Raw genomic sequence first — 14,369 nt, forward strand, 5'->3', positions numbered from 1 at the left:
GACATATTAGGTATCGCTGCGTCCGTATCGACCGAACATGACCTAACCCCTCAAATGAATAAAATAAAATAAAAACTGTGCTAAAAAAACTATTTTTTTGTCACCTTACATCACTAAAAGTGCAACACCAAGCGATCAAAAAGGCGTATGCCCCCCAATTTAACAGGCACATCATCCTGCAAAAAATGATACCCTACCTAAGTCAATCGCCCAAAAAATAAAAAATAACTATGACTCAGACTATGGAGACACTAAAACATAATTTTTTTGGTTTAAAAAATGCTGTTATTGTGTAAAACTTAAGTAAATTAAAAAAAGTATACATATTAGGTATCGCCGCGTCCATGACAACCTGCTCTATAAAAATAGCACATGACCTAACCCCTCAGATGAACACCGTAAAAATTTAAAACGGTGTCAAAAAAGCCATTTACTGTCACCTTACATCACGACAGGTTCATTGGTCACATGGCCTAGGTGCAGAAGTCAATGGGGCTGAGCTGCGTTATCAAGCACAGACGCTATGTATGGCGCTCACAAGAGCGCCGGTGTCTTCTCAAACAGCTGATTGTCGGGGGACCCAGGTGTCGGACCCCCACCGATAACATACTGATGACCTATCCAGAGGATAGGTCATCAGTATTAAAGTCTCAGAAAACCCTTTTAAATACACATACCTGTTTAGCCAAGCTGAACATGTATGTGTATGATGGTATTATGGAGTCTGGAGAGATAGCTGTGGGCCAGGCAATCCTTCGGCCAACAGCTACTGAATGTGTATGGCCGTATTTAAACAGCCTATACTTATCACAGTGGCTGATGCTGGATGATAAATCTGTTGCACCTTTAGACTGTCTAGTCTAACCTTATACCACCTATAGATTCACTTACTTGGCAACAGAATTTTCTGCCACAATTTTGCTACGAAATGGCTGAAGACTGGCCCCTTTCCAGTAAATCTCTGTCCCTTTCCCATGAAGCCATGCCCTTCACCAGATGATATGAAGTGGATTATTATTTTTGTCTTTCTTCTTAAATATGTCTAAAATGTTGGTAGAAAAAAGGAATTGAGGATTGGGTATGTTGGATTTCAACATAGCAGATCCTTTGCTTGGCAGTAACTTGTCTCCCTTTTCCCAACTGAAAAAACAGAGGTAGTTATATCTGAATTTACAGGTTAGAATGCAGCTCCATTTATAAGGGTTGTCTCATCACAGAATAGAGCTGCCTTCTAGATCGGAGTCACCAGGAGTCAGCTAGAATCAAAGCCACTATGGGAAGCTACTGCAGGTCAGACATGGCCCCTTCAGGGGTCACTGCAAGGTAAATGTAGTACTCCATGGTGGCTACGCGGATAAATGCCTCTACTTGTAGTACATGGATGTCTCAAGTCTGCTAGAGCTCTGGCTCAGGGAAGGGTTCCAAGCTTTTGCCGTACGTATTCCTTTTATATGGGCAGGGGTTGTCTTCATAAGAATGATGTAACACTACTATTTATTTAACATCTGTAAATCACTGTATGTATCCTAATTTATTTTACAAATATTTAAAAGTATTCACATAAAAGTTCATGAGTTTAAGTGTCCTGCATCAATTGTGTTCAGGTGTCCACGAGAAGACTGTCTTACATCAGCCACTGCAATGTCTCCACCAATTTCTCCTTCCACAAGAAGGGATACAGCTCTCTCTACTTTTCCTGTGGCAGCTAATGCAACAACCGCAGGTCCGGTGGGAAATCCCATGCGCTCCAGTTGCTGTAGCCTAAAAAAGAAAGCCAAGTATACAGTTACGGAAACAAAAGAAATAAGTATTGTTTTAAAGGCTACGTACACCTTTAGTGGCATTTTTTTCTATTACTACATTGTACTCATTTTGAGCTAAAAATCTTTTTTTCAATTGGTCTTTATTAAAAATGATGAGCTGTTTTCCCTGCACAGCTTTAAGTTTATCTAGTAGCAGGATCTGTATTTTCTCTCTGCTCCGTCAGGCAGGGAGCTGACAGGCTCCTTATCTCTGACCTTAGGACCTTTTAGTAATTTAGAGATGAGGGTTATTAGATGACAGCACAAAGTACCATTCACACAGCTAGAAAAACAGTTAAACTTTTGTGACAGAACAGCGCAATATTTTAAAAAAAGTCCAATTCCAAAAATTAAGAAAGTCTTCCAACAGAGCCTGATACACCACAGAGATCGCTCCTTTTACTGATCCAGCAGCTACCACTGTGCTCAATGTATGGTTAGATGCAAACGCCACCGGAGCTATTTTGGATTGAGCATCCAATGCGTGCCTGAGTTGCAAGTACCTATAGAATTGTGAAGAGGGTAACCCAAATTCAGAACATAGTTGCTGATATTGTTTTAGAGTCCCACCCGAGTAAATATGACCTAAGTTCCATATTCCTTTATCATTCCACCTAGAGAATCCATTCAGGCCTTCCAATTCGTGGAGCGCCGAATTATTCCAAATAGTTGAGATATTCATTAATCCCGCTATCCCTAGAATATTCCTTGCCTTATCCCATACTTTCCTCATGAGTAGCAATATTGGGATGCACCCTACTTCCCCTTTCACCTCTTCTTCAATAGCTGCCAACGGGGGGATCTATTTGATGCCCATCCCATCAGCCGACCACTCTTCCCTCCTGGGTCACCTATCACCCCCCATCCCTTGAAGTGCTGCAATTGGGCCGAGAAGATATACAGCATAGGATTAGGTAGGGCAAGACCACCTGCATCCTTGTTCCTCTGCAATATTTCGTACTTTATTCTGCCCCTATTGTTTTTCCATATAAAGAAACAAAATAACTGTTGTATCTTATGGAAGTAATGCACAGGGATCCATATAGGGGAATTGTGCAAAATATAGAGCAACTGAGGCATGAATATCATTTTTAGCAGATTGCCCCTACCTATTAACGACAGAGGCAATTTATGCCATACAGCAATCTTACTTTTAAACTTCCCTATCAAAGGTAAAAGGTTATTAGTAATATAGTCTGCAGGGTTCATTGACACTATCACTCCGAGGTACTTAAAGGAGTGCACCACCTTGAGCTCAGAGAAAGCAGCAGAACGAGACGGTATCTGAGAAGACACTGGGAGAATCACCGACATATCCCAATTTATGAGAAGTCCAGACTGGTCACCAAACTGAGACACCACAGATATTATAGAGTCCATAGATTTCTCTAAGTCACTTACATAGATTAACATATCATCCGCGTATAACGATACGCGTTCCTCAATAGAACCCCTCAATAACCCTCCCATCAAAGAAGTAGAGCGTAGAAGACATGCCAAAGGTTCAATTGCTATTGCAAATAGTAAGGGAGACAACGGACAACCTTGTCTCGTCCCCCTCTCCAGAGCAATTGCTGGTGAAAGATGCCCATTCACTCTAATTCTAGCCCTAGGCTCACAGTATAAGAGCTTGACCCATTTCAAAAAAACTGTTCTAAAGCCCATCTTAGTCATGACCACCCATAGATATTTCCACTCGACGCTGTCAAAAGCTTTGGCAGCATCAAGAGAGACTACCGCAGCTCTATTATCCTGAACATCCCTCCCTTCTATCTGGAGATTTAAGAACAGCCGTCTGAGATTCAAAGCCGTGGATTTACCAGGCATGAACCCAGATTGATCATCATGAATAATGGTTTGAATGACTCTGTTTAATCGGTTGGCCATAACTTTAGCCAAAAGTTTTACATCCACTGTTAGGAGAGAAATGGGCCTATATGAATCCACTAGTGAGGTGTCTTTACCTGGCTTGGGTATCACCACAACTATCGCCTCCCTCATGGAACAGGGTAATCTACCGATACTGTAAGCATTTTGAAATACCGTTAGAAGGTGTGGAAGTAATAACTCCCCATGTTTTTTATAGAATTCCCCAGGAAGACCGTCCCCACCAGGCGCCTTCTCACTGGGTAAAGAGCTTAATGCCATTTCCAGTTCCTCCAGGGTTATGTACTCCTCAAGAAGTGACTTATTTTCCTCAGATAAGGCAGGGATATCAATCCCTTCTAAATAACTAGATCTACTAGAGTCAGTGGTGACCAATCTGGACCTATAAACCTCCCCAAAGTGTGTATAAAATTCTTCCAAAATATTCCCATCTCCTATCACCAATTGCCCGCCCCTTCCACTGAGCGATGCTATAGAGGAAGAACCCTGTTGTGCTTTAGTCACAGTAGCTAACAAGTGACCCGCACTTTCCCCTTCAGCAAAATACCTCTGAGTAATAAATAGGCGTTTGTCCTCCGCCCTAGTTTGTATGTGTTCCTTCAAAAGTTTTTGAGCTTCATTCCATTGTGCTTCATTAGTCAATGTGGGTTGTTCTATATACTTGGCCTCCAACTGCTCAACTCTATCCGAGAGCTCCTTGTCCAGAATACGACTTTTAGACTTTTTAATACTAATATGCTTAATATACAACCCTCTGACATATGCTTTCAGAGCATCCCATACCATATCCATCGACGTCGAGCCTACATTAATAGATAAAAAATCTGTAATGGCTCCAGAGATCTCAGTTCCAGTATCCACTATTGATAACCAGAATGGGTTTAGACGCCAAATAGGTCTCGCAGCACGTGTGTGTTTACCCACTTCCAAGGTAATCAATAATGGAGAATGGTCAGATAAACTACGAGGTAAGTACGAGATTCCCTTTGTCAGAGTTATTAAGGATAAAGACCCAATTGCTAAATCTATTCTGGACAAGGAGCCGTGTGATGTTGAGTAGCATGAATATTGACGCCGCTCAGGGTTTATGGTTCTCCAAATGTCACATAAATCCACCTCCGATATCAGTCTTGCCAGAGAAGTAGGAGCAGCAGAGTATGTTCCCAGCCCACTATGGAATTTATCCAAGGAGCCATTAAGATACATATTAAAATCCCCTACGATCAATGTAGGGACTAGTGGGAATTTAGATGTAAAAGTAATAATCAGCCTCATAACTTCAGCTGAATATGGGGGGGGGGAACATACACCGCCACTAAAATAACCCTGAACTGAAAGATATGACAATCTAAACATATAAATCTCCCATCTTCATCAATATATGATTCATGGACAACAAACGGCACAGATCTATGCACTAAAATACTAACACCTCTGGCATGTGTGGAGTGTGTAGAATGAAATTCACATCCCACCCATGCTTTATGTGCCAAGTGCGTCCTATCAGCGGACAAGTGGATTTCAGATAAACACACAATAGCTGGCTGTACATCCTTTAGAGCATGGAAGATAGCTGCACTCTTGGACGTCTGCGACATTCCTCTCACATTCCAAGCTAGTATATTAACAGAAGACATCGTGACTACTCATAAGCATACACAGAAGTCGGTGCCGACAGCCCCATGAGAACCTCCCACTAGAAGCAATTTTGAAGATAGAACCTGCCCCCATAACCCTCCCTCCCAACCGCCCCCCAATTTTCCTAAACATTCTGCAAGTTATAAACTTGATAAACAGGGGTACACCATACATATCTAACCGCCATGGGTTAACAATAGAAACACAGGTAAAAGAGCAGTTTCCTATTGAGTACAGGTGCTTCAACCTGGATATACACAAGGACAATCTACCCATCCTCCTCCCCGACCTCATAATAACCCATATAATGTGGAAAATAACCGACAAGAAGTCAAGATATTAAACCTCCCTCCTTAGAAAACACAACAGATTCCCACATAACTGTGCCCGGCACTGAGGGGTGTCAATCAACAGACACAATAAAAATAAGAACAGTTCCATCAAAGATATCACCGTCTCCTCAAGTATTGTTGCCACGCCAATCTTTTTCATGTGTCTCCAACCATTGGCATGCCTCAGCCGGATCTTCAAACATATGTGTGGATCCATTCGCCACCACCCGAAGTTTTGCCGGGTACAACATGGAATAAGGCCACTGTAATGATCTCAGACGTTTCTTTACGTCCAAAAATTTCGCCCTCCGTTTCTGTATTTCTGCAGAAAAATCCGGGAACATGAGAATTCGGCTGTCATCAATACGGATGTCAGGGTTGTCTCTGGCAGCTTTAAGAATGGCGTCACGGTCTCTGTAGTGCAAGACTTTAATCAGGAGGTCTTGGGGGCGCCCCGGAGGCGGAGGTCGAAATGGCACCCTGTGTGCCCTTTCTATTGCAAAAAGTGGGGACAGCTTTTCTTTGCAAATAGTGTCCACCAGCCATTTCTCCATAAATGTGACTGGGTCCGAGCCCTCAGTACGCTCCGGAATCCCAATAAATCGCACATTGTTCCTTTGCAGACGATTCTCCAAATCATCAGATTTTGATATTAGCAAGGACACATTATGTATGACACGCTGTAGGTCCCTCTTAACGGGCGGTAGCTGGTCCTCCATGTCACTAATGCGACCCTCCAATTCCCCCACTCTCTCCTTAAATTGTCGTATGTCTTGTCTTATTAATAAGACTTCACCCTTGAGGCCTCCCATGTTAGTATTCAGGGACGTGAGGGCTGTGCTGCATTGTGCCACCATTTTATACACATCCGCAATAGTAGGCTCAGAGATGGGTTCCACTACTGGCGACAACTCCGGACCCACCTTTTGCCGTACAACAGAGGCATAAGAGGCTGCTTCCAGGGGCTCCGCTCCCCTCACATCACCGGATACCCCAGCTTCAAGCTCCGGATCATTCATTGTAGCGGCCGGGGTGCGGGCAAACTTCCCCAGCTTCACCGCCACATCGGACAGCTTGGTAGCGTGTGCGGCGCCATCTTGTTTAGATGGAGTGTCTGTACCGCCGTCCCTGCACTCCTTCTCCCTCTGCTTTTGTCTGGTCATGATGTGACCGAAGCGTCCAGGGAGGCTACTGGATATTGCCGGTCGTCACCGAGGCCAGGTAGGAGATGGACAAACAATCACTAGCAGGATTCTTTCCAGGAGCTCCGCGCCATGCGACTCTCTACATCGGCAGTTAGGCCACGCCCCCACTGCCATCTCTATCAATGTATATGATGATGTCGTAGACATCACTTTATAATTGGGTCCCAGTTACTACAAATGAATGAGCTGCTGGCTCTTAGCAGGCCTAGATCAGCTCTGTAGTGCATGAAAAGAGGCTGTATTACTCATGTAACTAGGGCTAAGGCTAGGGCTACACGAAGACATGTGTAGCACAACAATAAGTCGCATGACACATAGGGCACAACTACACTACAACATGTGTCGCACGAAAATTTTTATAATTATAGTCTATGGTGTCACACTGTGACTGCGACGCGACAGTCGCAGAAAAATCCATCTTGGATAGATTTTTTTCTACTGTCGTGTTGCAGTCGCAGCATGTCGCCGTGCGGCACCATGGACTATCATTATAAAAATTGTTGTGCGACATTGGTGCGACAAAATGTCGCGCGACACATGTCGTCGTGTAGCCCTAGCCTAATATGTCAGGCCCAGTTACAGAAGTAATCAGCAATAAAAGAATGTAATGTTAAAATGCACCCAAAAGGGGTAAAAGTGTAAAATTAAGAAAATAGATAAAATAAATAACAATGATAAAATAAACTAGTCCACACTTCAGCTTCTATTCCCGACCCCATCCACCACAAACTATATATTCCCTTAACAAAATGACCAAAATTGAAAAGGGACACAATTTAAGAATGTATTTTGGTTGCTCTTTCAGCTATTACAAAAAGAAAACAAAATTAAAAAAATTGGAAAAAACAGACTATTTTCCCTTTTTATTTTCCCACGTATAAAAAAATACTACAATAAAAACGTCAAAAATAAATCCCCATGTATTACCGAAAAAGAGAAGACACAAAAAAAGTTACGGCTTTCAAAGCCACATGGCCCAGTCTTGAATTGGTTAAAGGATTTGTCTCACATCAGCAAATGCTATATAACGTTAATACAAGCCACTTACTAATGTATTGTGATTGCCCATATTTCCTCCGTTGCTGGGTTGATTCATTTTTCCATCACATCGCACACTGCTTGTATCCAGGGGTTATGACCACCCTGTAATCCAGTAGCGGTGACCATGCTTGCCAACTATATGAAAAGGCTCCGGCCACTGTGGTGGCCGCGAACGTGGGAGTGTGCAAAGGCACGCACTGTCTTCTATAGTGTGCAAGCACAGCCACCGACCTAGACCCCAAAAATGGCACCTAATTAACAAAAATGACAGTTGCAAAAAAAAAGTGCTTCAACGCTGTGGGATCCAGTAAGTCTCATCAGGGATCATCACATGATCTAACTGCCAAAAGTAATGAAGGCTGAAAATAAGGTACATCAATATACTGATACATAAATCTGTTAACCAGTTATGTATACCAGTTCAATTTAAGGGTGCTGCCCCACTCATTTTTTGTCCCTTTTTTGACTTGAAAATGCTATGAAATTCGTGATTTTTTCCAAACTTTTTTTTATGGTAATCTTTTTTTTTTTTTAGACGCAGGAGGAGAACCCGTCCTGTAGCAAACAATCAGATTCCACCTTTCATTTTTCAGAGCTCCTCTGGAAAATGAAAGGTGGAATCTGATTGGTTGCTATTGGTATTGGTTTATTGACACTAATTTTGATAAATCTCCCCACAACATTTCAATTGTGGTTTTTATTTCAGACATTTTTTTTTCCGGAGAATGCTTTGATTTGAAACCAACTCCAATGGAGCAAAACGCCAGATAACAGTCTTAAAATTGCCACCACAAACAATGCAGTGTTTGTAGTGCGTATTAGAATTTCCTATTGCTCAACATGTAAGACTTGTTAAAAAACTGCTGACAAAAAAATGACACTGTGTTTTTTGGGAGAATAATTTTTTTTCCGTTTTATATAAAGATCATATATATGCAAAGTTATACAACTTTCTAATATTGTCATAATGTAGGGGGAGGGGAGGAACACCAGATTGACAACAGAAGAAAAATGACCAGGAACTAGGCCTCAAGGCTAGGGAAAGGGAAATGGTGACCACCTAAGGAAACCCTAAACCTAGCCCTGACTCCTGTCAGTATGAATAGACCTTGAAGATGGGAATATTTATACACCGCAAACCTAGGCCCTAGTAAGGCTACTTTCACACTCGCGTTTGATGTGGATCCGTCATGGATATGCACAGACGGATCTGTTCAGATAATACAACCTGCATCCGTTCAGAATGGATCCGTTTGTATTATCTTTAACATAGCCAAGACGGATCCGTCTTGAACACCATTGAAAGTCAATGGAGGCCGGATCAGTTTTCTATTGTGCCAGATTGTGTCATAGAAAACGGATCCGTCCCCATTGACTTACATTGTGTGTCAGAACGGATCCGTTTGGCTCAGTTTCGTCCGGTGGACACCAAAACATTTTAGTGTCCGTCTCCAAAGCAAAATGGAGACTGAACGGAGGCAAACTGATGCATTCTGAGCGGATCCTTATCCATTCAGAATGCATTAGGGCAAAACTGATCCGTTTTGGACCGGTTGTGAGAGCCTTGAACAGATCTCACAAACGGAAAGCCAAAACGCTAGTGTGAAAGTAGCCTAACCCTGAAAAGCCCTAGGATTAGTTAAGGGGTCTGAGACTACTGGTTCCTTCCCAGATGAACGAACCAGCGTCTCCCTGAGGCCTAGTAAACAACAAGCAAATGGGAGCAACAAAATACCAAGAGAAGTACACTTATCTTTAATAGAAAATGGATGAGCAGGAACTCAGATGAGGACCACACACCAGCTCTTCCAGCTCCATGCAAAGAATATCAACCGCATGGTATGAAGTGTGAGTCCAGACTAAATAGAGGAGCAGTAATGACCACAAGCTACACCTGAGACAAGAGGTGTGGTCGTTACCAACAACAACACTGCAACAAGTGAAAACAGATAGGCTGTCAGATAACCTAACGTGCAGCCAGTCTCTCAGATCTTCTAACCTCTGTCATGGGAGGGATCGTGACAAATATCCTTTGGGGACAAAGTAAAATACCTGGGACATATGATATGTGCTCTATTTATCTGATGGTAATCATAAAATCTTGATGCCATTGGATACAATGGTGCAGATATAATATGTGCGTGATTACTATATATTAATTTTTTGCTTTTGATATGTATCCTAACCACTGACATCATATACTGGACAAATAGAGTACAGTAGGTCTCTCGTTTTGGTGTTGGTATCTATCCCTTGTCAGGAACATATAGGGCTAATAGGAGGTTCCTGATACGGGATCGCCCCTATCGGGGCGGCCATTCTTTTTTCAAAGGCAGGGACATATATGTGGTAATTGTGAGGACATGATATATCTTTCCTTTCCTCAGCCTACCAGTCAAAAGTGTTTTATGGGCACATTTTGGATTATTTTTAATATTATCAGTAAAGGTTAAGTTTTACACTGGTGAAGGTACTCTGTGAATATAATAATATCCTTTGTGCAGCTCCTCATTATTTTCAAGATATTAGTTTGCAGTCAGTGAATGAGAACGATATTGTTCACATTCAGAGTACATCTTGTAGCTAAGAAGTGGTTACAACTCTATCTGGTATACAGTTGCATACGGTAATGCCGGAGAATTCCAACAGGTTGTTCTCTGCCAGAACAGCCTGCTGGAATCCAGGCCGCAGATGTGAAAGTATCCTAAAGCTGAATTTCCATGTTCAGGTTTTCTGATACAGTTTTTAGGCCCAAACCAGGAGTGGATGACAAAAAGAGCATAGTATCGGTCCTTCATGCGTACTCTCCCTTTATGATCCACACATTATTTTGGCTTAAAAAAACAACATTAAAAAACCCTGGATGGGTAAAGCCTGCCTAAATGTAATTAAAGGGAACCTGTCACCAGGATTTTGTGTATAGAGCTGAGGACATGGGTTGCTAGATGTCCGCTAGCACATCCGCAATACCTAGTCCCCATAGCTCTGTGTGCTTTTATTGTGTAAAAAAACCCGATTTGATACATATGCAAATTAACCTGAGATGAGTCAGACTCTTCTCTGGTCACACAAGTAAGATATGACTCTTTTATGTTAATTTCCATATGTATTAAATCAGGATTTTTACACAATAAAAGCACAGAGAGCTATGGGGACTGGGTATTGCGGATGTGCTAGTGGCCATCTAGCAACCCATGTCCTCAGCTCTATACCCAAAATCCCGGTGACAGGTTCCCTTTAAGTGTTCAGTAGACATATCTTGAAAATGGTGAGGAGTTGAAACACAAAGAATATAAGGTTACCTTCACATCTCCAGTGGAAATATCTGGCAGGCTGTTCTGGAAGAGAATAGGCTGCCGGAATTGACTGGATTCTACAGTTCACAGCCAGATCCCTATTGACAACAATGGGATCTGGCCACTTTGGTGCATAAATGCTGGCTTTCGGCTCAGCAAATACCACTGCGTGCAGCGTTTCCTATCTGGCGGCAACCGCCATTTATGCCGGAAAAGCCTGCCAAATCAGACATGCCGGAGATATGACTAGCTTTAGAAAACTGAAGATAATTTCAAGTAAACCAAAAACAAACAGTGTCAGACTGACCTACAGCCAAACAGTAAAATTTATTCCACTGTAAAGCTACATGAAAATATTACCTGACCCTCTACATGAATCCCTTTAACTCCACCAAAACACATTTTTCTCTGTAGTAGCCTACTGCCAAGCCTGTGCCTTAAAGCGTCTCTGTCACCAGGATCAACCCTATTAAACCGGACATACTGTGTGCAGCAAGGTAGAGCCTCCGGCACTATGAGGGAGGCTCTACCTTGCTGCACGCACGCCATCAGAGGCGTGCAGCGTTTGTTTCCTCGAACTAAGTCAGTCTCAATAAGATTATATTTGGATAGGCTGGCGTTATACATGTCATCATCGCTACACACTCACCATTAGAGTGATGTAGTAACACATCTGAATAATACCCTCTATGATAGGTTGCTCTTTGTTCCTGAGGAAATACTGATCAATATCGGCAGGGAAACGCGTCGAGCAATATAGTGCGCCTTTCCATGTTCATCTTTGACAGATTAACAACATCACAGTGCCGCTAACTTAGTGGAGAAGAGGTCCACTTTAATTACCAGAGGTCGTATCCTTTGCTCCAGTGTCTACAGCGGAGATAAAAAAAAGGGGGTAAAGGATAGACCGCACAGAAAGGACTGGTTTGGACCTAGCTATCCCACTATCCCCGTGGGCTTTATGTAGCTCCCACATATTTGAAGGGAGATGTTTTATGGCGGTGTGAGAACGAATTTTTAATAGTTTACTTAATAAAATATGTTCTTAACGTACTTTATTCAGGCAGTTAATAGTTTGTACTTTTAGTACGTAAACCACCTACCAAGGATTAGTGAATTAGTCAGTAATAGGTTTTAGCAAAAAAACAAACCACTTTTCTCAATATATTAAGGCCTTTTTATTATATATTATTTATGATAGTATAGCCTTTTAATATGGTTTTGAATAAAAGAAAAAAAAAATTACAGAAAAAAATGTATATGTCTTCTGGGGTTTGAGCCTGGGATCTCTATATGTAGGGTAAACCACTATATCACTAAGCAATAGCACCCCCTTATAGACATATCTGTAAAGAATAAATCAAGGCAACTGGACTTACAGTAAGTTTTGATTTATTCTTTACAGATATACCATGACCTGGATAAATGAGAATCTTCACAGACACCACCTTATAGAGATACATGGCGTTTCTATACTTATAAGCTCTGTCTGTGAATAAATCAGTAATATGTAGATTAGCTTTCTGAGCAGCTCTCAGTGTGGTGAAGCTATAGTACATAGTGATATGATATTTACTTGCTAGCACACAGCTCTAGGACACAGCTCTGCCCTAAGTCTGATGTCTAGCGCTATTAAAGGGTTTCTATCACTTCGTATGACATAATTAGCTGTCAGACACTAGCGATCTGCTAGTGTCTGCTCTGGCCAACCATCCTACTATAATCACTTGTGGGGCAGCGGTTTTGCTAAAAAACTAACTTTTATAAATATGCTAATGAGCCTCTAGGTGCTATGTGGGCGTCATTAGCACCTAGAGGCTCCGTCTACCTTCATACACAGCCGCCGCCCAGCGAGTCCCTCCAGCCCGCCCATGTCCTCCTCCGTGTGACGCAGCGGCCGAATTCTCGCGCATGCGCCGTGCGTGGCTGTATTCGGTGCATTTGAGATGTCTGAGCTCGGAGCGGTCAGACATTCAATGCGCATGCGCGGATGTATTCGGCGCATGCGCATTGAATGTCTGACCGCTCCGAGCTCAGACATCTCAAATGCGCCGAATACAGCCGCGCACGGCGCATGCGCGAGAATTCGGCCGCTGCGTCACACGGAGGAGGACATGGGCGGGCTGGAGGGACGCGCTGGGCGGCGGCTGTGTATGAAGGTAGACGGAGCCTCTAGGTGCTAATGACGCCCACATAGCACCTAGAGGCTCATTAGCATATTTATAAAAGTTAGTTTTTTAGCAAAACCGCTGCCCCACAAGTGATTATAGTAGGATGGTTGGCCAGAGCAGACACTAGCAGATCGCTAGTGTCTGACAGCTAATTATGTCATACGAAGTGATAGAAACCCTTTAATCAATGGGAGAGGGGCGTGTGCAGAGAACAGGGGGGTTACAAGGCAGTGCTCAGAATATTCAGCTCCACCTCTGCGTGCTCGAATTGCTTATTTGCATATGAATAAAAACACACATTTCTCTGCAGCTATTTATCATACAGATAAAAGAAAGGTACAGTTTTAATCAGCACGAGGAGCCCTACCAGCCAGAATGCCTGGTTTAATAGGGTTGATCCTGGTGACAGAGCCTCTTTAAAGGGGTTGTTTCCCTTCAGCAAATAGCGTTTATTATGTAGAGAAAATTAATACAAGGCATTTACTAATGTATTGTTAGTATCCATATTGCTTCCTTTGGTGGCTGGATTCATTTTTCCATAACATTATGCATTGCTCGTTTTCATGGTTACGACCATCTTGCAATCCAGAGGTGATGGCCGTGCTTGCACACTATAGGAAAAAGTAACAGCCTACATGTGAGCTCCCATGGTCCCAACCAAGAGAGAGGTCGGCACTTTTACATAGTAACATAGTTTATAAGGCCGAAAAAAGACATCTATCCATCCAGTTCGGCCTGTTATCCTGCAAGTTGATCCAGAGGAAGGCAAAAAACAAACAAACGTGAGGTAGAAGCCAATTTTCCCCAACAAAATTCCTTCCCGACTCCAATCAGGCAATCAGAATAACTCCCTGGAACGACCCCTCTCTAGTGGCTATAGCCTGTAATATTTTTACACTCCAGAAATACATCCAGGCCCCTCTTGAACTCTTTTAGTGAGCTCACCATCACCACCTCCTCCTCAGGCAGAGAGTTCCATAGTCTCACTGCTCTTACT

At 42.7% G+C, this 14,369-nt stretch overlaps 1 protein-coding gene across 2 annotated transcripts in view; it reads right to left on the reverse strand.

Moving 5' to 3' along the window:
- Window positions 1-1,429: 1,429 nt before the first annotated feature.
- Window positions 1,430-14,369, reverse strand: part of RHBDD3 (rhomboid domain containing 3) — a 44,970-nt gene continuing 32,030 nt past the window's right edge. For both annotated transcript variants that reach the window (XM_040420269.1, XM_040420270.1), the window contains exon 6: window positions 1,430-1,761. In XM_040420269.1, the coding sequence (XP_040276203.1) occupies window positions 1,569-1,761 (193 nt within the window). In that variant the 3' untranslated portion in view covers window positions 1,430-1,568. The remainder of the gene's footprint in view (window positions 1,762-14,369) is intronic.

The sequence above is a fragment of the Bufo bufo genome, chromosome 2 (assembly GCF_905171765.1).
Source record: "Bufo bufo chromosome 2, aBufBuf1.1, whole genome shotgun sequence".
NCBI classification, from domain to species: domain Eukaryota; kingdom Metazoa; phylum Chordata; class Amphibia; order Anura; family Bufonidae; genus Bufo; species Bufo bufo.